General features: G+C 39.1%; 1 protein-coding gene across 1 annotated transcript in view; it reads right to left on the reverse strand.

Annotated features, from left to right (window-relative positions):
• Positions 1-242: 242 nt before the first annotated feature.
• The window catches only part of GAD1 (glutamate decarboxylase 1), a 28218-nt gene continuing 6158 nt past the window's right edge, over positions 243-22302 (reverse strand). The window contains exons 3-16 of the mRNA XM_069021523.1: positions 21210-21368; positions 20262-20504; positions 17460-17550; positions 12795-12907; positions 11277-11392; positions 11095-11174; positions 10836-10890; positions 9613-9729; positions 9389-9453; positions 5986-6064; positions 4242-4391; positions 2806-2913; positions 2047-2136; positions 243-416 (exon numbers count right to left, since the gene is read on the reverse strand). Coding sequence (XP_068877624.1) covers positions 243-416; positions 2047-2136; positions 2806-2913; positions 4242-4391; positions 5986-6064; positions 9389-9453; positions 9613-9729; positions 10836-10890; positions 11095-11174; positions 11277-11392; positions 12795-12907; positions 17460-17550; positions 20262-20504; positions 21210-21368 — 1640 coding nt within the window. The remainder of the gene's footprint in view (positions 417-2046; positions 2137-2805; positions 2914-4241; positions 4392-5985; positions 6065-9388; positions 9454-9612; positions 9730-10835; positions 10891-11094; positions 11175-11276; positions 11393-12794; positions 12908-17459; positions 17551-20261; positions 20505-21209; positions 21369-22302) is intronic.

The following is a 22302-nucleotide window of genomic DNA, read 5'->3' on the forward strand; positions in this document are numbered from 1 at the left end:
GTCTACAATAAACAAGGCCAATGTAAGAGTCAATAATACTTCAAGATAATACATTTTCCCTCAATAATATGATCTATCAATACACATATATTTCAGTATCCTATAGTTGTTTTGTTTAAGGATGTCTTAGGAGGTTGGAACTTACAGAAAGAGAATTTCCTTAAAATGTGTTCTGCAGAACTGGGTAAAAAAAATAACCAGTGCTGGAAAGCAGTGAATTAGAGAAACAAATAATTCAACCACTACAGCTCCTGCCCCAATCTCTCAATTTCCTCAATGAGAAAGTCAATGTCAGACTTAGTAGCTGCTGGGTTTGAGATGACCATTCGGAAGAAGTTGACTTTATCACCCTGAGGCTGATATCCAACCATGGTGGTACCTGACTCCATCATCAATGCCTTGATTTTTGGTGCCACCTTTACCATTAGGAATAAAAAAAGAGAGGGAATAAAAAGAGAGAGAGAGAGAGAGAGAGAGGGAGAGAAGAAGAAATTATTCTTTCCTTGTATGCCACAGCATTTCTTAATTTGGAAAAAATAAATTGACAGGTGCTTGTTTTAATAAAAAATGTCTGTAACAAGAAAAAGCTTGAAAAACTAAATATGTAGGATTGGCTGTTTAAAGGAAAATTGACAACAATAATATCCATCCTTTTGATTTACAGATTAATAGCATCTTAGACTACTCACTATATAGTAGTTTTATATATTAAATGTATATCTCATTTCTTTGTGCTGAAGATTTTGTCACAATTAAACATTTTCTGCTTCTGTATGAAAGTCCACTCCAGACCTTTTTGAGGGTTATGGATGTTTTCCTTGAGAATATTACGTATTCTCAAAGCAATTTGTATGTGGGGACAACAATGGAAATTTTTCAACAAGATCTATGTCATAAAGAATATTTTTTTGTTAGCATAAGCCATGGAAACATTCCAGTAGTTTTGCAGTATTGTGCATTTATGACAATCTCCCTTCCTTGGTTTAATTTACAAGGAATAATGTTCTGACAGTCTTAATCTTTGATATTGACTAAGCCCAGTTTTTCCATTCAGACCTTCATCCTCCTGCTCTACTCTCTGCCAGGCAAGGTCAGATGTCTGGCTCTGTTACTGTTTCATAGAGTGCTTTATGATGTCCTCTAACATTTAACAGGGTCAAATCAAATATTTCATCCCTCTTGCTGTTTCTTACCTCTATCTTCCTCTATTCTCTCTTTTTTTCGCAATTTCTTTATTTAACATGGGACTGGCTTGACCCAGGAATTTCTATTCTCTTCTATTCTCTTTCTCCATTGTGATGCAGTCATAAAATCCTCTACAAAATCTCCCAAATTTGCCCATTCTTCTCCTTTCCCTAACACACACTCACACACACACAAAAGAGCAATTACTTTTGACACCTATAAAATTTTGTCTCTTGAATTTATTTCCTTCCACTTCTGTATAAAACACTACTACAAAATTGACGTATTTTTCTTCCCTCGAGTCCTAAGTAACATCATATCTTTTCTGGTGATGCTTCTATGATGCCTTAACTTCCCTCTTCCCACTTCAAATAAATTTATCCCAAAGTCCTCCAAAGGGTATTCATTTTCACTGAAATGCATTCATGCATTGGCATTTAAAATCAAAATAAATACCTGAGAAGGAACTTAGAGGTTTTCACATCCTTTACCTGTCCAAGCATTTTCAAGTAATTACCCTTCTGTTTCTCTTGCTGATAAGCTGTCCTACCTAAAGAAGACTGCAATGTCTGTAGCCCTAGCTACTTTTTGAAGCTTCTAATGCTTGTAAGCACAAAAGTGATCCAAACCAAAGGATAACTGAGTATGTTCTGAATCTGGTTTCACAGGGAAAACATTACTTCAGCATCAATATAAATAGAAGACAAAAGTGGACAAATACCAAGGTCACAAAAAGCAATGGAGAACTGACATCTCCGAATTTGGAATATGTGCCAACACATAGATATATTATTTTAATGAATAATAAATTTTGAGTTGAAAGAGTAGACTATCTTTTTACATTTAACTAAAAATACTTACCCTGTGCAACTTTTCTCTTCTCTCATCAGAGTCTGGCATGCCCCTGAGACTTGGAGGAATATACCAAAAACATACATTTGTATGCTCTGGCTGCAAAAAGAACCAAACATACACATCGATTAAGAAACCAATACAGATCAGTCCCACACTAAATACTAGTCTGTAGCATATTTTATCACAGACATAAAAGACAAATATAGTCTTAACTTTCCTAGTCCTGCATGTTAAATAGAAAGAAATGGATTGCAGTACTGCTGCTTGCCTCTGCTGCCTTAGCTTCCCTATGCATTGTCCCATTTACAATATTTAGGGTGTTAATGAAGTGCAAATGCTTGCACCTTTTTGCAGTTTTTTGAGTAACGGTTTTTCAGGATCACAGCAAGGGCAACCCAATTTTCCTTTTCTTAGTAAAGGGAGAAATGGAGTTTATACTATCACCCAAATGTTTATGTAGTGGCACTAGCAACAGAATATGCAGCCAAAATAGCAGATTCTCAGTTATGTACGTAATAATCTCAGCATGAGTAGGTTGTGTTAAGGTAATCTTCATGCCCTAAACTGAGAAGGTCTCTGCAGAAGAGGAGGAGATAAATCTGACATTTATGGTACAAAACCACATGTATTTGACAAAAAAACTGCCCAGATGCCAATAGTCATGTAGTTCTTTAGAAAATAAGAGCAGTTTTGCATAGCTGTCTTGAAGAATTGTGAGAAGCATAAAGCCAGATTTGGGTCATAAATATGTGAAAGAAAACTTACCTCCCCTTCAAAAACCATCTCAAATTCTTCTCTGTTTTTTATTTTAGTATAGAGATATTCTGCCAGCTCCAGGCATTTATTGATCTGATTTTCAAATCCTACTGTACCCTGTTTTAATAAGAAAATAAGTATTAATTAGGTGGTAAATTTTTTCTGCCCCAATGCAATCACCTTTTCAGACAGGTTCCACTCTTAAATATTTTCAGGCAGAAAACATTTAGCAGTACTATTTCTTGTAGCTTAAAAGTAACATTAATCAACACTAAAAAAGTGGATAAAGATGGCTGAATTGTAAGTCACTATTTGGTTTTGTCTCATTTTAAGAGAACTTATTATGAAAATAACAAGTGCTTTCACTATTTTTAGTAGATTATTTCAGGCCTATTGTGTTTTTTTCCAGTTTCCAAAAATATTATGGATATTAAGTCTTGGCTTCACAGCTGCTGCTGAAACACCAGAAACTTGGAATGGGAAGTCAGTTGAAAGGATAAGAATTGGGAAGTAATTTATTTCCTCTGAGCAGTTTGCAAGAAATGTGCATTTAAGTCAGGAAGTAAAAGTCTGCAATATGTTTACTAGAAGTCGCTTGCCTACCCACTGATATCTTGTCAAGATCATAATCCCAGAAAAAGTATATAAATGTTGATAATAAATACCTGGGGTTTTTTTAAGTACATTTTGAACATGAATGAAGAAGCAAGTATTTTCTCCCAAAGTGAAAATTGTTTTATGATTTTGGAGTCTATAATTAGATTTAATATCAATTTTATATAAAAAATTAGGCTGTGGACAGGTTACCCAACTGAGTTCCCATTTTGCCAGCAGAAGAGCAAGAATAATAGTAATGAGATGACTGCAGATAAAGCAATAAAAATGAAATGTGTTTTCTTGACTACGTGAACCCTCATCTTGTGGACACGTAAGCCTGGACATAAACCTGGACATGCTTAATTTCAGCCAGGCAATACCAGAGTAGTACCAGGCAATCAGCTGTGGAATTGTCACTTGGGCAAAGCTTCCTAGGAAAAGGCTTTGTTTTCCAAGTTGCTTATAAAATCTATGCATTGAAATATCATGATCAAAGGATCCTTGTAAGTCATCAAGGCTACTCTGCTGCTACTAAAAGTAATCTGTCATAAAATACATATGCAAGTGTAGAGCATCCCAACAAGAGACCATTTTGGTACCCTGCTCTCAATGGTTTTTCTTCAGGACTCATCTAGTGATTTAAACTTTTCTTCTAATTGCCATCTGAATTTACTGACAGTTAGCACTGTTCTACAGTTCACGTAGTTCTTTTCTGAGTTATTACATGGATACTTGTGTGTTTAGAGATTGTAATTACACAAACATTTATGTTAAAATATTCTATTACATGACAATTAGAAATTAAATAAATTAATTTCTGTTTTTTGAGCTAAACTCTTGTTATTTACCTTTGCTTTCCACATCAACCAGAATTTAAAAATGTCCACATGTCGACCACACTGTATTGCCTTATCTCCAGTGTCATAGGAGACATCATACTGTTTATCTGGCTGGAAGAGATAGCCTGCACACATTTGATTGCAGCCTTGAAGGATACCCTATAATGAAAAACACATACACTTATATGACTTACCTGGCATATGTGCATTGAGAAAATGTATACATTAATAATGTATAAAAATGTATTTCAAACATGTACAGAAGAAATGTTCTTTGATGGGACGTGTTATACTGACCTTGTTTTGTAAACCTGAGCCACAAAATTAAGTTCATAACCTAAGGTGGTTCTCTTAGAAGTCACTGAGTAGTCATATGGTTTTACAGACACAAACACACCCCCCCCCGAGAAAACATCCTCAGATTAATTTGGATACTTATTTTGTGATATTAGCTTTACCCACTTCAATTTGTAAGGCCCATGTTCTTAATGCTTAAATTTCTGATTTGTTAAATTACACACTAGAATGAAGCTGTGGTCTCTCAGTGCAACAGATGGCTACACAAAATGAAGTAAAAAAACTTAATTGAAGGTTTAAACTTTGTACATTGTTCAGCTTTATGACACTTAACACTAGTGATAAGTATAAGCACAAATGACATAAACTAGACATTTTTTGCTCATAAATAAATATGGTTTACAGACCAATAGAAATCTATGGACTACTGGTTAAAATGTCTGGTGGAAACACAGGAGAAAATTCCTGTATGTTACGCAGCAGTCTTACATGTGACATTTCTAAAACAGTTTGCATTTCCTTTACAGTTTATTTGTTTTTTTTGCAAGAAACTTGAAGACACCAGTGTGTCTGATAAATACAAAAACACCTATCAAAGTTCTCATATAGAGAAAAAAAACTCTTGCCAAAATCCTGCGATAGTTGGCACAATAAGCATGTATGCCACTAAACAAAGGCTCGTGCTTCCCTCCAATAGATGCATTTTACAAAGGGAAATAAATGCTGCAGTCCTAAATACAGAGATGGATCAACTGGAAGAACAATGGCAGACCTAGGGCTGCAACTTACAACACTTCCACCTCAGTTCTATACACAGGGATTACTTCTTCAACTAAGCGCTTTTAGTAGCAATTGGCATACAAGAGATTAGTAGATGATATCATTAGTTCTATCCACAGATGATACGACTTTCACTTTTATAATTTAATAAAAATTTGTATTGCTTAGAAGAAACAAGAAACTGGTTTTGCTTACATTGATGACAAGAAAGAATCTAGATGACAGCCCCAAAAATACAGTCATAATAAAAGCAGCACGTTTTCCTTTCAACAGAACTGAGAAACTTCTAAACCACTGTGTAAGATGAAAAACTTGCTTCTTATTTAAGCAGTTTAGACTGTGACCAAGTACTAAGACTGAGGGTGTATGTTCGGTGTATCATAGAAACAATGGTGCAGCTGCTCCAATGAAGTACATTAGCATGGCTCTATTGTTGTTATTAGAATATGCAAAGATCCAACAGGTGAGGATCTGACCCATGTTGTCTACAACTTTAACAAAAAATGCCGAAAACCCCAGGACAGATAAAACAACTTCCAAAGCACAGTGTAAATCCACGCAATTATTCCTTCCAAAAGAAGTTTTGAAATTAAACATATTTTGCATTACCCTCTTAAAATTAGGGCTTGATATTTACTATTTTTTTAAATGTTTAATTATTAAATATAAGGCAGACCTTCTCCCGGACAAGTATGGCAGAACATTGTAACAACACTCCCATCATCTTGTGTGGATTCCAAGTGACTGAGTTGGCTCTGCAAAAAAATTACACATTCAGATAGGTCTGGAAAACAGAAACTTAATCTGAAGAAATCACCTTCATTTTCTGCTTTCAGCTGGAAATATATGGAGTTTTGACTATGATGACATCATTATGGATATTATTACTGTCTTAAGTGTCTTCTTTCCCAGCTATGCAGTCCAGGAAAGGAATGTTTTTCGTGTTAACATTGCAATGTCAGATTTGTGATTAGTTTATATTATTACTAATACCAGCTAATTAGTATCAGACTGATTAGCTGATACAGTAACAACATCCCCAGAAGAGTCCTCTTCTAGAAATAGCACTAATAAAAATAACAAAACCAGTTTGATATGTTCTATCAATTCAAGGTACTGATTGGGAAAGCAAATTTCAGAGAATTAAGGGACTAATGTGGGTTGTGGGAGAATAGAGTTCTTTACTGAACAGCTGCTGGAAAAATAGAAAGGAAATGAAGATCCTCTGCATGCTTACTTGCTTTCCCAGTTAGAGCCACAGCCCTTGCTTTTCAAGCCCATGGACTGTTAAAAGGCTCTAAAGCTTTACATCATATCCTACCATTCTGTCTGTAGCGCTTAAAACTTCTTACATATAAACACAAGTGAATGCACAAGATCACCTGATTTACAAGTCAAACAGATGTTCTGTATTTTAACATACTATCCTAGGCAGTTTAATGGTGACAATGAAATAAATGTGCCAACATTTCACATCCATTGACCTTTTCACCCTAAGTAATTAATTACCAAATGTCCCCTTGATTCACCGTGTGTTCCAGAGAAGCAAAGTGCATAATTGTATTTCACAGACTGTGCATGTGTTTTTGCGATGTGGTTGAAAGAAAATTAAAAGATGTTTCCTCCTCTTCTACACCCTGCTCTCAGAGGACATGGACACAACCACAGTTTCTCTGTTCTGAGCAACACAGTGATGTCTTCACCCCAGTCTGAGGACCACTGATTTCTAGATACAATTCCTGTGTGTGCTAGGTTAGGCTGTAGCAGCCCTCAGCTGAAAGAAGAGAGCAGCCTGTGCTGTACCTGGGGAGCTCATCATACATCTAAAATCAGCTGCTTATGCAGTGGAAACCAGCAGATAAATAGCTCAGTCTTAAGAGGCTTAGTTTTTCTAATAGAAAAACTGCACTAATAGTTCAGATGGAGCAGTCAGGAAAAAGGAATTTATATAACAACTTACTTCCTTTTTAAAACACCATGCCTTCAGTTAAGCACATTCATTTAACTTTCAGAGTTTCAAACAGAGACAATTTAAAGTCCTTCATTACAAGGAGCACTGGGTTTATTTTAACATGAAGCTGTCACTCTTCCCTCAGTGCAGCCACCCAGCCAGAGGCTATCCTACCACAGGCAATCCCAGCTCTGTACCATGGCACCATGCCAGTCCTCCATGGCAGTGTCTCTGAGCAAGCCAAGTACGACCTGAGTGCTAGCAACAGACCCCAGCTGGGGCCTGTGACAGGCAATTACACAGTACACGTGGGCCTCATCCCATGTTTGAAGATCCATATAGCTGACTAGGAAAGAAATAATTTCATGCTTCATGGCCTGTTGCTTTCTGTATTTGCTTAAAATTGTGGCCTTAATTAGCGCCTCTGGGTTGACCTCAGGTCAAAAGGGGTGTGCCAAACTCCTGTGACCAAACCTCTGTAGCTTAACAAAATTATTTTGCAATGCTGACTTAATATTAGACATGTTGCTATGAGTCACAAGCAAATTGGACTGGGCAAAGGTTGATAGGGTTCTGCTACTTCAAAGTACCTCACGTCACACACTGATGTCCCTGTGACAGAAGGGTCCATGGGGTTTTGCTGCCAGTCCTTCCATACACTATCCTTGATCTTGTACTTATTCTTCACTTACTGTATGACATGACCAAACCTAGGATAGTTTGTTTTCCCTAAGGAAGAGCATTGCTCACTGTACTCATTTTACACCTTTACACAGTGCCCATATTCAGCATGGCCGATTCAAGGAAGCAATTTGGTGCTAATTCAAAAGCACATGGGTAGAGCTTGCTTCAAATATTTTTTGCTTCCCTGATGGCTGATATCTGCAATGATGGAAAAGATCTAAAGTTAAGTTTCTGATTCTTCATTGCTTTTCTGATTTGTTTCAGATGGGCACCATTTTATGGTAGAGCGCTCTCAGAGGAAATCTAGAGACAAACACACCCATGGGATTATAAATATAGCATCTTGTACAGACTTGTCATCGTTGGATATGGGAACAACTGGGCCAAAGACTATGCCTGGAATGACTCCTGAGTCGAAATTGTAAGGACCAGTGGGAGGGTCACACTTTCACTCTGCTGTCACTACCAACACAAATGCTTTGCCTCTTTAAATTTGGCTGTATCAAAGGCTGGCTCCTGGTCTCAGTGGGCATCTTCGTAACCTGGGTTATGTACCTGGGAGCACACACATGCTCTTTTCTGCAGACTTCACTCTGACCTCTACAAGAGCTTCCAGTTTGTTTCATGTTACCCCCACATGGCACCTACACACATGCCCCTGTGCCCTGAGACAGGTGAGCATCTGTGACCCTTTCTGGCCTCTCTGTAAATAACCTCACTCTTCTCCCTGATACAGCAGAAGTGTAGCAGCTCTGTCTATCATAGTTCTTTCCAGACTTACAGGTACTGAAACTTGCCCCTGAAAATTGCTGCTAATTCAGTCTCTACCTCCTCTCTTTGTTCTATACACCTATCTATTTTTGTGTATGTTTGTGTGTGTGTTTATATATAAATAAGAGCAATATAAGACTAAGCATATATATATGTTCCATTTACAGAACACTCATGAACATGTGCTCTTTATTTTCTGGAAGCACTGCATACGTCTTTCAGGAGAGAACCTCTACAAATTCCCATTGTGGGTATTCATGTTCAAACACCTTCCCTGGATCCCTCATTTATCACTGCTATTCTCAAAGCCCTACATTTCAGAGATTGTCTAGCTCCCACACTTCATTTTTTTTCTTCAAATCCTTCTCCATCCATTCCCAGACTTATGATCTTTTCAAAGCTATGTATAGAACAATTTCCCTTCCTTTTTTCCGAGTAATATCCTTGTCTTTCTTGGAATTTCCTGAAAATTTCCTCTCACTCAATGGTACATCACTGATTTCTTCTGTAGTATTGTTTCGATCTCTCTAGTCTGAACCTATACCATCTATTGTTTAATTTAGTGTTTAACCTCCTTAATGTAGCAAAGTAATATTTTCATAAATTTTTGAAGTGTCGTGTACCTTATGAAAGTACTTGAATAAAAGTATTACAAATAAGCACTGTGTTGTACCTTTCTATTCCATTCAGTTTATGACGGTGCTTTCGGGACATTAAGAGTCCACCTCCCCAGGCAGCCTGGAGGAGACAGAAAAAAGAAAAGAGTCATTTCTTTGAAAAAGCTCAACGGATTTTAGTTAACTCAGAATCTAGTAGTAAGTATTTTAATTCAAGGAAAAACATGTGTAAACTAAGATCCTCTTTTGCCTGAATAGCAGCACTTTTTTAGTTACTTACATCTACATGGAGCCAGAGGTTGTATTTTTCACATATATCTGCAATCTCCTGTATTGGATCAAAGGCTCCATATACTGTCGTGCCTGCAGTTGCATTTACAAAAAGAGGAACGTATCCCTACAATAAAAATAAAAATATTAAATATAAATTGAAAACACTTTCAGAAAAAAAAAAAAGGAAAGGAAAAAAAAAGAAAAGTAAAATAATTCCAGAAACTTTATCTCATTTTCTAACCTAAAAATGCTTTTCTTCCCATGTGAAAGGCACACACAAGCAACATTAGAAACCAGCTAATCATATACATGGTAAGAACAAACTCTTTTTATTTTCTTTATTTTCTTGTAACTTCACAAAATTAACTGGTTAGAAGATAAATATTATTTTGTCTGATCTCTTTCAGTGAGGAGTTTCAATGTAGTAGAGGATGAGCAATAGTCAAGTAAATTTGGGACTTTTACAGCAGTATAAGCAAAAATTAATTAAATGTGATTTGTAAGTTGCAATTTGAAGGCTTGAAATTGTTCCTTTAGTCTTTATCCACAAATTAACAGAACAAAGTATAACAAAGCAGTCTAAAACAACAGCAATAAATGAGGAATGATCAGATCAAAGAGAGACAATTTTGAACTAGATGAAATACATATGATACATGTGTATTTCATAGAGTGCCCAAATATAAAGAAGTTAAGAAATTTTTTTTAAAAATAATCTTGATTGCTCTTTGGTTGTTTTATACAAAATCCGTGGGTTTTTCCATTGCATTGATTCAAGAAATAGCAATTAATGCCTAAAAATTAAGCTTACTGCCTATATTTAACAAATATACATGCTACCTACATGAAATCTATAGGATTTTTTAAGGGTTCTATAAAATTTTTTATGGCTTTGGCCAAACTTAAAAGTTTAGATAGAAGTAGCTTTGATTTTATGTTTTCATGCTTTTTTCCATGTATTTCCAAGCAGGAAGTTTTTTTAAAAGTCGTGAAGTACAATTGTGGTTCAAGAGTTTAAAATATTTTTCTTTGAAACAGAAAATGGGAATCTTACCAATACATATAGATAATTCTGTAAACAATACAAGAATGTATATTTAAGCATGTAAAAACACTGTTGTTATATTTATATCTTTGTAATGTTCTCTTTAATGTCAACACTCAGGTTTCAAATGAAGAAGCAATTTTACTAAGCCAAGCATTTAAGCACTAATTTTTAAAAACACAAACCTTTTCTTTTGCTTCCAGAATTTTTGCCTCCAAATCAGCTGGTATTATTTTGCCTCTGTAATTATCACAGAAACAGAAAGACAAAGCAAATTAAAGAATGTATATGGAAATAATAGCTGCAGTTGAAATAACTTAATAGGATTTTCTCAACAGGCCATTAGCAACTTGACACACTAGACTGAATCAGTCCTTAAACACAATAAAACAAATTTAACAGATCAACACATTTAATCTATCAAAACTTTAGTATTCATCCTACCTTTCATTGCATTTTATCAAAATAACATTGTCTGTTCCAAATCCAAGCGCAGCTCCAGCTTTCTTTATTGAGTAGTGACTCTGCAGCAAACATATGAATGTGAAATGGAGTGGTTGTTTAATGAGGAAGCATTTTCACTACATATATCAGTAAATTAAGAATTAGCAGTGTATTAAGCTCACATGCTCTGAGGTAAAGAGAACCAGTTTAGGGACTGCAGCCATGCCTTTGGTTTTAACTTCAGGGAAATACTTGTAGCGTGCAGCCATTATGCTGTACATGTTGGAGATCGCTCCTCCTGTGAATGAATACATAAATGAATAATAAAATAGTGATAATGAAAAAAAATGTGTATTATACCAAAGACATACAAGTCTCCTTTGCATAATGCAGTGAAAGTGGCAGTGAACTATGAAAAAATATTTCTCTGAAATGCACAAGCATCTGTCTAAACAGCATAGGACAGACTCTCTAGAAAGCCAGAGTGATAACCAGAATTTCCTAAATGCCATCTCTTTCAATTGCTATCATTTTGTAACATATTTCTAAAAAGTTCAGCTTTCATTATGCTACTTTTCCATGATAACCTCTTGTTAGCAAGAACAGGAATTTATTAACTTGTCTGAGACTGAAGAAATGCCACATATTGGGTGGATTTATCTCATCTTACTGTAGACATAGAAGTAGATGCTTAAGTGTAGATTTCTACATCTGAGCTACTTCTTTTAAACTCCCTCACAGTCAATTATGGGAAAGAGGCACTTCACAGGCTATGATTCAGCTAATCTATTTTGACACTTACTTTTGAAGAATTTGAATTGAGGGAAAGCACCTATTTCTCTTGGTTTGCTGCTAAAAAGACCCGGAGTTAAAAATTAACTCAGTCCTTTGGTGCAGATCTCAAGCTTTAATAAGACCAACCTTACCTGTAAGTCTAGGACAACCTCTTCCCCTAAAGTTTTTTCATTGACAAGAACACAGAAAGACCTGTATTTTTCTAGCAGATAGGACTTGAGAGCAAACAAGTGTGCACTTTTTGTGGGCTGCTCCAAAAGGAGGTGGTGTTGTCCTTTATGGTCTGTAACAGGGTGGTGCTCCCTCATGCCAAATCCAGAAGAGTTCTGCTGGGGACCCACATTGTCCACGTGTTGGCCAAGGACCTTCACGTGGTTTATCATCAGTCATTTCTGTCACTGCTCATTGCCTTTATGTTACTTGCATGGGAAGACACTTTGTCTTGGTCCTTACACTGGAATCATACTTGTGAATCCAATCAGATTACATCCCAGATAATGTGTCCCAGAAAGTGACAGACAATCACAACCTTTTCCCGACAGTAAGCCCAAATCCTCACTGAGCACCAAAGAAATCAGTACATGATTTTCAACAACTTTTAGTCAACAGAAGCTGTAGTTGCTCAGCACCTCCAGAAATGAGCACAAATGGGGTGTTTAAATTCCTAACTATGCACCAGAGCCCGTAGTCGTTTTAAATGCTGACCAGCCATAGTACATAGCCATACACTAAGATAATTTTTCATCCCAGGTTTTCTGTGGGATGTTTAAACAAAGCATTCCTACTTCTAAATATCTGACTCCTTGCTTTGTGTTGCAGATAGTGTGAATATTTAGACACAGCCTATGTTTATTTTAACTTTTGAAGTTTTAGTCAAACCACCAAAACAGAGAAGAAAAACTCACCAGGTGAGAATATTCCATCACCATCTTTATTTGACCATCCAATAATCTCCCTCATCTTTCGGAGTGTTATTTGCTCCATGAGGACAAAAACAGGGGCAATTTCATAGGTAAACCTACATGGATAAAGCAAAGTAAAGAAACAAAATCAGATACAGATTCTAAAAGCACATAAATTCCCACTCTGGGATTCTTTGTTACAATACTCAAGGTTTCTAAAAGTTTTCCTGTAAATTGAGGTTCTGATCCTGAACCTTTACCCAAGAAAAAATCCTTGGGAAGACAGTATTGGAAATATTGGTGAATAAAACCTGCAGTATTAGTTATTTTCAGCTTTCTATATAGTGGATGTAAGACATAATATTCACCATCATAGCACTGCTGACTTCTGCACAATATTGTCCTGTAAAACAATTGTTGCCAAAAGTGCCAATTCCACACTTGTGGAATAACATACTCCTAAATCCTTGTGAAAACAGTGAGCTTCACTGAGCTAAACAAAACCATAATTAGAAGTATTGAGCCAGGGTTTCAAAGTCTAAATATAATTAATAATGTGGATTTATTCTGTTGAGGATCTCCAAGGACAACTTACTTCTACAATACAATGTGATCAATAACTGTCAAGAGTAATTACAAATGATGATTTTCTAATTACCAATTACCAAAACCAAGTCAGCAGTCAACTATTGTATCCACTTAATGAGGGCAAAAAACATTACATATCCTGGCATGCCCTGATGTCAGTGTCAGATACGTGGATGGAAACTGACAACCATACAACTATTTTTGGTGATCAAGGTACATGGATAAATTACTGCTGCTGTGAACAAACTCTGCTTGTTGTGCTTGGGGAGAAAAAATAAGTAAGGGGGGAAAGGAAGCAGAGAGAAATGAAAAATTCAACCTGTGATTTCCACAGGAATCTATATGAGTATGACATCCTGACACTTTGGATTTGACTGATGTCCTCCACTTGAATAATTTCATTAAAACATATGTGTTGCCTCTCTAATACTAAAAGGATATTTTGAGAAGAGGTACAGCAAACTTGAACGAGACATGATACTAAGAAGGGAACAAGTGTCTGAAAAAACCTGTCTTTTATTTACAGCTACAATGGTTACTTACGCTGTTAACATTTTCTTCAGACTTTTATGTGTCCTTAGTCCATCAGAGAAACACCACCATCATTTTTAAAACATTCCCTTAAGATTAAAAATTTGTAACTTGTTTAGTTACTGTGATTGATATTTTCAGAAGCCAAAATACTACTTATTTTGCTTTTATTATCATTAGAACTGCCAGAGACAGTTGAACACTGATCTGTAGTTTGCTTGCTACCAGTATTTACAAATAGACAAAATAAATACACCAGCTTCTGCTAACAGTGTTTTGGGTTTTTTTTGTTTTTAAGCATGGCAAGTCTAGAATATATGCCAGTCTTTATTTAGGCAGAATGATCAACTGAAGTCAACAGGAACTCGGCAGTGTATAGATCACTGTAGCTCAATACAAGGTACATTTAAGTCAACGTGATTCTTTTTTTCCCACCAGTTTAGACACATTTTGAGTTTTGTCCTGAGACATTACATACTGAATTTTTAATATATTTAAACACAAAGAAAATAGTACTTATTTATTCTATTCTGAAGTTGTTTTCTGAGTCTCCAAAAACTGGCAAGAAATAAAAGACAGCAGATGTTTATAAATTACAAAGCCGGTGCAGCTATATTAGATGATGGCTATGATTTTACAAATCACATATTGTTAAAGTTCACTCCACCTTACTTGTTTTAAATTATTTAGAAAAATTCAGTAAGACCAAAAATATACATTTGGCTTAAAAGGAACCATCCAACTTCAAATCAATCTCCTAAGAAAAAAATTCTGATAAGATTTTTCCTATAGTTACAACCTTTACAGGCATTTCTGTGAATTAACTAGAACAGTCATGAGTATCAGCTCTTTACTAACAGGTTTTTTTGGTAGAAGTCAGTGCTGGCTTAATTCTGCTCTCACCTAAAGGACAAATCACTTTATCAAACCAAATCACTCTAGATACCCATTCTCCCTTTTGCCAATATGTACAAAGCAGTCTGAGAATAAACACAGAGCATTTTACATCAATTTTCTATTCATAAGCCTATCTGCATAATGCTGAAAACACCAATATATTCTCTTGTCTCAGCTAACAGCAGGCATAAACAGAACTTCCAGATAATATTTATTTTCAAACTCAGTTGGCTGCTGCATGATGAGAGAATGCCCTGTACTACAGATCTCTAGAACTGGATGAATAATGAAATTCTGAAATTTCCATGCTGAAGGTCTCATGACTAGTGATTGAGCTATGAATAGCACATTGATACATTATTTCCAAGTCAATGTGGGAAGCTTATTATGTTTAATTTTATATATTATCTTCACAGTGACATTTAAGTAATATTTCCTAATGATAATTTAAAATTTTAAGAGAGTACAGATGTTTTGATTACTCAAAACTCATCTGCAAAAGAGAACACATATTTTTAATTGTTCATAAATATTTCAAGTATTGTTTATCTGTAGAAAAGAAAAAATGGCAAATGGAAAACATTCCCTGCCATAATCCAGTGTTACTGTTGCTTGTATGTTATGTGCTTATGTAGCTGTAATAGGTTAGAACAGTTTCTAGGTAAAGGTCAAAACCTGTTCTTGTATGCTGGAACACTGCTCAAAACAAATAATATGTTCCCCAGATCTCGCAGAGGAGATTTGGCTATTTTTAATAACCTTCTCTGACAGTCCTTTGAATCATATTTCACAAATGTCTTGCTTTAACCTTACTTGCAATTACTGTGTTATTTGAAAGCCCACTATGTTGATTTTGGTTTGCTGAAAAAAAAGCACATTAAGCCTCATACTAACAAATAGATGCTACATTTTCATGTTCACAGAGAAGTATTTTCAATATACGTTCTTGTTTAAAGCAAAAATGGATCAGAAACTAGCTATTTAACAACTTACTTTCAAAAAAACCAAAGGAAAACATCAATTAAAAAGAGAGTTACTCTTTAAGGAGTGAATAAATGAGGACAATGTTATTAAGGGCAATGGCAATGTTTCTTAATCCTGCCACAGAGCTGAATTCTTTTATGTCCTATCAGATATGTGTAATTTCACTGATTACAAAAGGATGGCTAAACTGGGATAACTAAATTAGTCAAAAGGGCTTGGAAAAAGTGACACTGAAGTACTTGTTGCAGAGAAAAAACCTTAAAGCAAAGGTGTTTTTAGAAATGTGATCAGAACTGTTTTCACTTTTAATTGTGCTGCTAAAAAGGCACTTTGAAGCACTTTTAAGCACTTTAAAGCACTTTGCAATGCTTGTTTAACAATTAAAATTTATGTTGCTGCATTTTCTTCTCGATCAGCTTTTAAATCTAAACGCCTCCTACAAATTTTTAGCAAACAGAGAATTAATTGAGATGATTATTACAAAGAAAAGGCTGGTTTTGGCTGGAGCACCTTAGGTATTTATTTTATTTTATTGCTAATGTCACAAAACAGGCACAGCTCCTAATCTACACAGAGCTGCTAGTAAGCAGGTATATTTAATGAACCATATACTCACAGATAGGCCAGAGAAAATATTGTTCATTTTCCAATCTGCAGATGCATTTCCTATGTCATGACAATTAGCAACTAACCACCCAAAAGAGAAGTAGCTTTGCAGCTAAAACACATTCAGTACAGGACTAAAAGAGAGCAGTCCTACCTGCTGGATATTTGGACTCCCATCACATTTTTTAACATATAGAAATCAAAATATTTTTAAAAACTGACTAGAAGGTTTGGGGGTTTTTGGTGGTTTGGTTTTTTTTTTTTTTTTGTTGGTTTGGGGTTTTTTTGGTGTTTCTCTGTGTGTTTTTGTTTAGTGTAGTTGTTTTGGGGTTTTTTCACTAATTGCACTCTCTTGCAAAATTTCATTGTAATACCTTATGCTGACATTTAGCTTTCATTAACTTTAAGGTCAAGAAAAACTAGGAAAAGTTTCTTATTTAATGCATTCAGATATTAAATTTTACTTTTTCATACTTCCATTTATTTACTTACACACTTTATTCATCTTAGATTAATTCCTTCATTATCATAAAATTATTTTTCAGTGTTACATTTTTAATAATTTTGAAGCTACCCAGAAGCCACTTCTTTACTAGCACATGAACAGAAGGTATTGCCTCAAGCCTGCTATCTCTGAAGTCAACAGGAAAGAAGACAATAAATTTTTCCATATCTTGTGTTCTAGTGTTAACATGTGGCTAGCTGGAGAATTGCTCAGTCTAGAGACAAAGCTCTAAAAAAAAGAAAACTATAAAGAAGATTGGTCCAAAAGAAGAAAAATAATTTCATGTTATTATATTAGAATAATTATGTTTTACTTACCATGTCCTCCCAGATATTTGCATTTCTATTTATAAGAAATGTAAAACTGTTCAGTTTTATGTAACTATTTTCATTGTATTACTGACACATTATGAAAGACATGAGACATTTTTCTGGCAAATGTAGCATTCATCATTTAAAAATGAAAATTATTCGTGTCTGTGACAATACAAATCTACCATGATACATGGCAGCCTGTATAAGCACCAGTCACAGACACCGGTGAAAGACACTGCTTACATGTTTGTATTAGCAGTCGATGTCAGCCACTCCCCAGCCAAGCCAATAATGTCCAGTCCTGTGGACAGCTGATTGAAAAAGCGAGGATGACCTGAAAAGATAATTGAGAGCGCCTTAGAACAAGCTTTACTGGTATCTCTCAGGTTTCAATTTTAAACCATCCACCTTTTCTGACACACATGACACATTTGCACTCAGAACACTTACAGCAAAGTTTTCAAAGCAAGTCCTGCTTGTGGGGAGACCGATAGACAACATTCACAGATGTCTTATTACAAACTTGAAAAACTGCTTTGGATGGGAGCTTCTGTATGGAACCATTTGCGTTTAAATTTAAAAGAGAACCTCAGAGCCAACTGAGCCTGTAAAACACCTCCGGGACCTCTTCAAGGGCTCGGGCTAGCCCATTTCCAGAGCCCCCTTCCGACTTCGGTCGTGCTGTGAACTCGGGCAAGGAGTACACGGTGCGGGACACAGCCTTGGCAGTAACAACCTCCAGGTACTGGGGCCATTTGCATTTGAAAGGAGAAAGAGAGGAAGGCTCAGGTGCTTGAACTGGAGCTGCAGGACTGATAGAGGGGTGCAGAGGAGCCAGTGTCTTCCCGAGCTACAAGGACGCGGGAGAGACGTTTCGCGTGGTCTCGCCGGGAGTGTCCCAGCGCGGTACGACGCGCTGCAGCAGGGGGAGAGGCCCCCCACCCCCACAACAGCGCCTCGGCTCGGGCCCTTTCCCCACTTGGTTTATAAGCTAGGATACACCTCCTTAAGCAGAGTCTGCTATTGAACCGAAATAAATCACATTTCTGTATTTCAGCCGAAGTTGCTTTGACGACTTTTATAAGCAAGAATCCCGTCTACTTTTCTAGCACGAAGAAATCTGAGAGCAACTGATAACGGGCATGGAGGGGAGGTGGGAGGTGTCATGATTTAGCCCTCTCTGGGAAAAGACACGCAGACAGCACACTGGGGACAGCCCAGCCCTATAAGGGAGGTCAGCTCTCGACGCCTGGGGGGACTCTGTCACGTCGGATTCTGTTCAACACTGGGAACATCAGCATATTTTGACATGAAGAAATAAACGCGATTCTCCCCCGAGCGATGTCATCAGAAATCTTTCGGAGGCGTGAGCCTGCCGGCGTTGCCACATCGCGACACTTCTTGAAGAGGATGCGCCGCACCCGGGCTGCTCCCGCCCGGGGAACCCACGGCTCGGGGCTAGAGCCCAGAAATACCACTATGGCTTAGCTGTTTGCTTTACGAATCAGCACTTCTGTCTCTTCCCCGAACACACGGACTGGGAAGTTATCTTAAGCGACATTTCACTGACCTCCCATCGCTGCTAATGAGCCCGCGGTCCCCTAAGGCTGGGCTGCAGATTCAGACCCAGTGACTTTGAAGGGAGCTTCGCCTTGAGAGAGAATGTGAGCCCCAGCAACCCGCAGGAGAATGCGTGTCCTAGGCAGTCAGACGATCCGAGCTTTATAGCTGCACCAGATACCGCTTTGAACAGAGCTTGTGTCTAGTCGGATACCTGCCTCTCAGGTCCCGGGGACAGGTCCTGCTGGTCCCACAGAAGCTCCAGGGGAGGTCGGGATGAGGGGAGGAGATTGCTCGACACGCCGGCACGATGAATAGCGAAGTAACGGTGCAAGCACATAGAGCGCAGCCACTCTGACTTAGCTTCTGGCCCACACCCACGCGTCTGGGAGTGAAACACGCTCCCCTTTGATTAAGAGTACAAAAATCAAAGTATGCTCCTGACTCCCCTGAATCAATCAAACCACCAAGTAAATGGGAAAAAGGACCAAACGCTACCCGCCACATCTGTTGTCAAGATTTCGCTCCTTGAATGCATTGTGTTGGGTCTTCACGGCTGCAAAACTAACCACAGCAGAAAGCTGCGGCCCGGCCTTCAGGAGCCATGGCTCGCAGCTGCCCAGCCAGAGACCGCCGGGAAACAGCCTCCCTGTCTGAGCTCCCGCCGCCCGCCGCTCCAGCTCCGCGGGGAGACCGCCGCCCGCTGCGGTGGAGCCGAGCCGAGCCGGAGGGCAGCCGGCCGAGCAGAGCTCGGCAGCCCTGAAACCCTGAGCAAGGCCGGGGAGGGGAGACTCGGGGCGCTCCGTTAACCGCTCCAGTTCCTAACACCGCTTGGGTGTGTACAGCAGTCAGGGCTAGTTACCAGCCGAGATTTCTGTGGATACAAAGTAAAACATTTCAGGCCAAATAGCCTGAAAAAGCATTGACTTTGCTCTAGGGCCTGGCTACAGCTCACCCAGTAAAAGAAGTGATTACAAACCGGGATTTCCGTCTGATTCAGAAGGATCTGGACGGGCAGGGCTCCTGGGTAATGGGCTGAAATCCACAGGGTTCCTTTATTGATGATTCCTAGGATTTCAGTCTCTTTTTCATTAAACGTTTGATGAACATAAAAAAAGAAAAATTGCAAATTCTGTGTCATTTATGCCCTCATTTACCTAATGATATTGCTCCCCGGAGATACAGACAGCTCGCATTTCATCAAGTGAAAAAGATTACATCTTAAAAACTTGTTTCTGTGCTCTACAAACGGCACTGAGCCCTACCCGGCGGGGATGGATGGTCATCAATAACTGAAGTTTCTGAGCAGAGACATTTCCAGCGCCCGAAGCCAGCCCTGGAGCCGAGCCTGCAGGGAGGCACAGGCACGGGCGTAGAGAGGGTGTGGGCTTGCCTCCGTAGGCTCGCCCCCGTGGGCTCTCTTCACCGTGAGTCTGAGAAAAGTCCCAGGAGGGACTCGCCACAGAGTAGTGTGCAAAAACCTACCTGTCCTCACTCCATATTTCAGTGTGTCCCGACAATCCACCAGAATCTGCTCCAGGGACTCAGGGTTGTCCGAAAGCTCCAGGTTGAAGCCCTCCATGCCCTCCAGGAGCTGGTGCGGGTGGTGGAAGTCCAGCACTTTGGTGGATCTGTCAAAAGTCTTCCTCACGTAGTTGAGGAGGATGTCCACAACCTCCAGCAGGAACTGCATGGTCTGCTCCTCACCATTCTTGGAGGGCAACAAATCTGTGGGGCAAACCAGCTGTCAGCGCTTGTTTTGGGAGAGAGAAGAAGAGATGAACCAGCCTCGGCTGCCCGCAGCGCTCCAAGGACCTGGAAGCCGCGGCCCCAGTGCTGCCCGGTTGCAGCGGGGTAGGCTCCCGGTCCCCCTCGCCCCGTGGGGAAGGGCGAGCCTACGTCGCCCACGGCAACAGCAGAGGTACCTCCAAGGCGCCCCGGCCCCAGAGCACGCCCTGCAACGCTAAGGCTCTGCGGTGCGAGGCACTTGCCTCCTGTGGGCCAAAAGTACCCGAAATCCACACCTGCCCTTACCTTGCAACGTCCCCACCTCCGCCCCCCAAAGGGATTGATTTCCCTTTCCCACTCTTCTTGCAATGGCCCCGTACCAGCATCACAGGCTGCTTCATTACTATTTTACTAAGGAGGACAAAAATATAAAATTACTCTCCTCCCGGATGCTGGATCTGGAGTAACCCCTGGAACCGCTGAAGCTGAGCTGCAGAGGATCAGCCCAAAGTACATAAAACTGCATTTCAGGAAGCCCGCATACATCACCAGTGCAGCTCCCGAAAAACACAGGCAGGGAGCTACCTTCAAAAATAGCCAAGGAAAATCACAGTCTGAACGTGGCTGCACTTCCAGGGGAGATGAGGGCAAAACTACTAAGGGACATGCCTGAGCTGGAGCAAGGAGAAACTGTAAAATGTTTACCTCTGGCATACAAATTGGAAAAGTCTGTCTCGGTGCGCCGGAACCTGGATTCCTTCTCACTGTTCTCGCATGCCAGCAGGCTCTTGGAGGACTGCCTTTCCTTGAGAGAGCTGACGATCCGGCCTTTGTCTTCCAGGCTGTTGGTCCTTTGCAGGAACCCTACATTATTATTGCAAGGTGCACAGGTCAGAGTTTTCTCACTTCCCAACATGTTTAGAAATATCTAAAGCAGCTCCCTAGACAACAGTTTAAAGTGGTGTTGGCTCTAGATCTGACTAATGAGGTCGGGAATAAGGGTATTTATGGGGATTATTTGCCTCCAGGAGGGAGAGTTCAAAATGCCATCAACAGCAAAAACGCAGCCATGCAAAAAACAAAATTTCGTCATTTAGTGCAGTGGTAAATTCTTATTAAGTCGATCAGACAGATTCCACTTCAGTAATCAGCCACTGGAAGAGAGTTCAGGATGAGTCAATGCTATTTCAGCCTGCAGGCGAAGTTTATGGACCTAGCAGACAGGGGCAATGATGTATGATTAAAATCAGGGCCATTTTCAGTTCTCCTCGTGGTGCTCTCACACATGCACAAAAGGCATGAGAACAAGCAGCCATTCTGGAGCAGCCGTCCTGAGAGTGCTAGAGCTCTGAGGACACCAGTAGCACTCATATAACCCCACCTTCTATTATCAGTAAGTACTGATGCGGATTTTCCACCTGAAAAGATGCTTTGATGCTAACAGTAATCATCCCCGGAGGTTTTAGTAGCTCCGCTCTCACCGGAAACGCATCTTTGGCGCCCAGAACCCGAACACAACTGCCGCTGTTATATGCCGCAGCAATAATAAACCCACTCACCCCAAGAATTATGGGGGCGGGAGCCACGCAGAGACCGCGGCGGGTAATGAGATCTGTCTACTTTAACAAGGCAGGGAGAACAATTATTTTTCTGGATTTGATCTATTAAATCTATGATGCCCACTAAAACACGCATAGTGTTGGGCTTTTCGTCATTGAGGAAAGCATCGGAGTTTGACCTTCCAGGTTACAGCGAGCGTGCCTGCATGTTTGGAAGAGGCACTACGGCGGCGCCGGTC

Source organism: Aphelocoma coerulescens, chromosome 7 (genome assembly GCF_041296385.1).
Source record: "Aphelocoma coerulescens isolate FSJ_1873_10779 chromosome 7, UR_Acoe_1.0, whole genome shotgun sequence".
In the NCBI taxonomy this organism is placed as follows: Eukaryota; Metazoa; Chordata; class Aves; order Passeriformes; family Corvidae; genus Aphelocoma; species Aphelocoma coerulescens.